The sequence below is a fragment of the Trichinella spiralis genome, assembly GCF_000181795.1.
Source record: "Trichinella spiralis strain ISS 195 chromosome Unknown Scfld4118, whole genome shotgun sequence".
Lineage (NCBI taxonomy): Eukaryota > Metazoa > Nematoda > Enoplea > Trichinellida > Trichinellidae > Trichinella > Trichinella spiralis.
Genome location: NW_003531057.1, coordinates 1 through 725, shown reverse-complemented (window position 1 = coordinate 725; position 725 = coordinate 1). Strand labels below are relative to the sequence as shown.

The window sequence follows — 725 nt, the reverse complement described above, 5'->3', positions numbered from 1 at the left end:
TCAGCCCGAGTCGCAAGTAACCAAAACTCTGATCACGCGGTTCCTGCTTGTATGAGCAGGGCTTATTATTGCATCGACTAGTCATCAGTAGGGTAAAACTAACCGGTATCACGACGGTCTAAACACAGCTCACGTTCCCTATGGTGGGTGAACAATCCAACGCTTGGCGAATTATGCTTCGCAATGATAGGAAGAGCCGACATCGAAGGATCAAAAAGCAACGTCGCTATGGACGCTTGGCTGCCACAAGCCAGTTATCCCTGTGGTAACTTTTCTGACACCTCTTGCATGAAATCTACACAATCAAAAGGATCGATAGGCCACGCTTTCGCGGTTTCTATTCGTACTGGAAATCAAAATCAAGTAAGCTTGTGCCCGTTTACTCTAGGCGAGGTTTCTGTCCTCGCTGAGCTTACCTTAGGACACCTGCGTTATCGTTTAACAGATGTACCGCCCCAGTCAAACTCCCCGTCTGACACTGTTTCCGGAGCGAATCACTTCAAGCCTATCGCCGATCATCCATTGTGACCACATCACACACTGGGATAACCCAGTACAACAATGCGCCAAATGAAGACACAAAGCGACGGCTGTAAACAAAGCTTCAATCCAACATGAAAACAATGACCAACAGCGACATAAACGCCGCCAAATTGGCCACAATTTTTTCGCTTTACCGAATAAGTAAAGAAACGATCAAAGTAGTGGGAATCCACCACAGGGCG

The 725-nt window shown here is 47.3% G+C and overlaps 1 protein-coding gene across 1 annotated transcript; it reads left to right on the top strand.

Annotated features, from left to right (window-relative positions):
• Positions 1-183: 183 nt before the first annotated feature.
• Tsp_15490 (conserved hypothetical protein) lies at positions 184-528 on the top strand. Its single transcript, XM_003367529.1, has one exon. It carries the CDS (start codon positions 184-186, stop codon positions 526-528), a length of 345 nt encoding a protein of 114 aa, XP_003367577.1.
• The last annotated feature ends 197 nt before the right edge of the window (positions 529-725 follow it).

Bases quoted from the DNA above. Each gene is read 5' to 3' on its own strand.
- Tsp_15490 (XM_003367529.1), top strand. From the start codon at position 184: ATGATAGGAAGAGCCGACATCGAAGGATCAAAAAGCAACGTCGCTATG.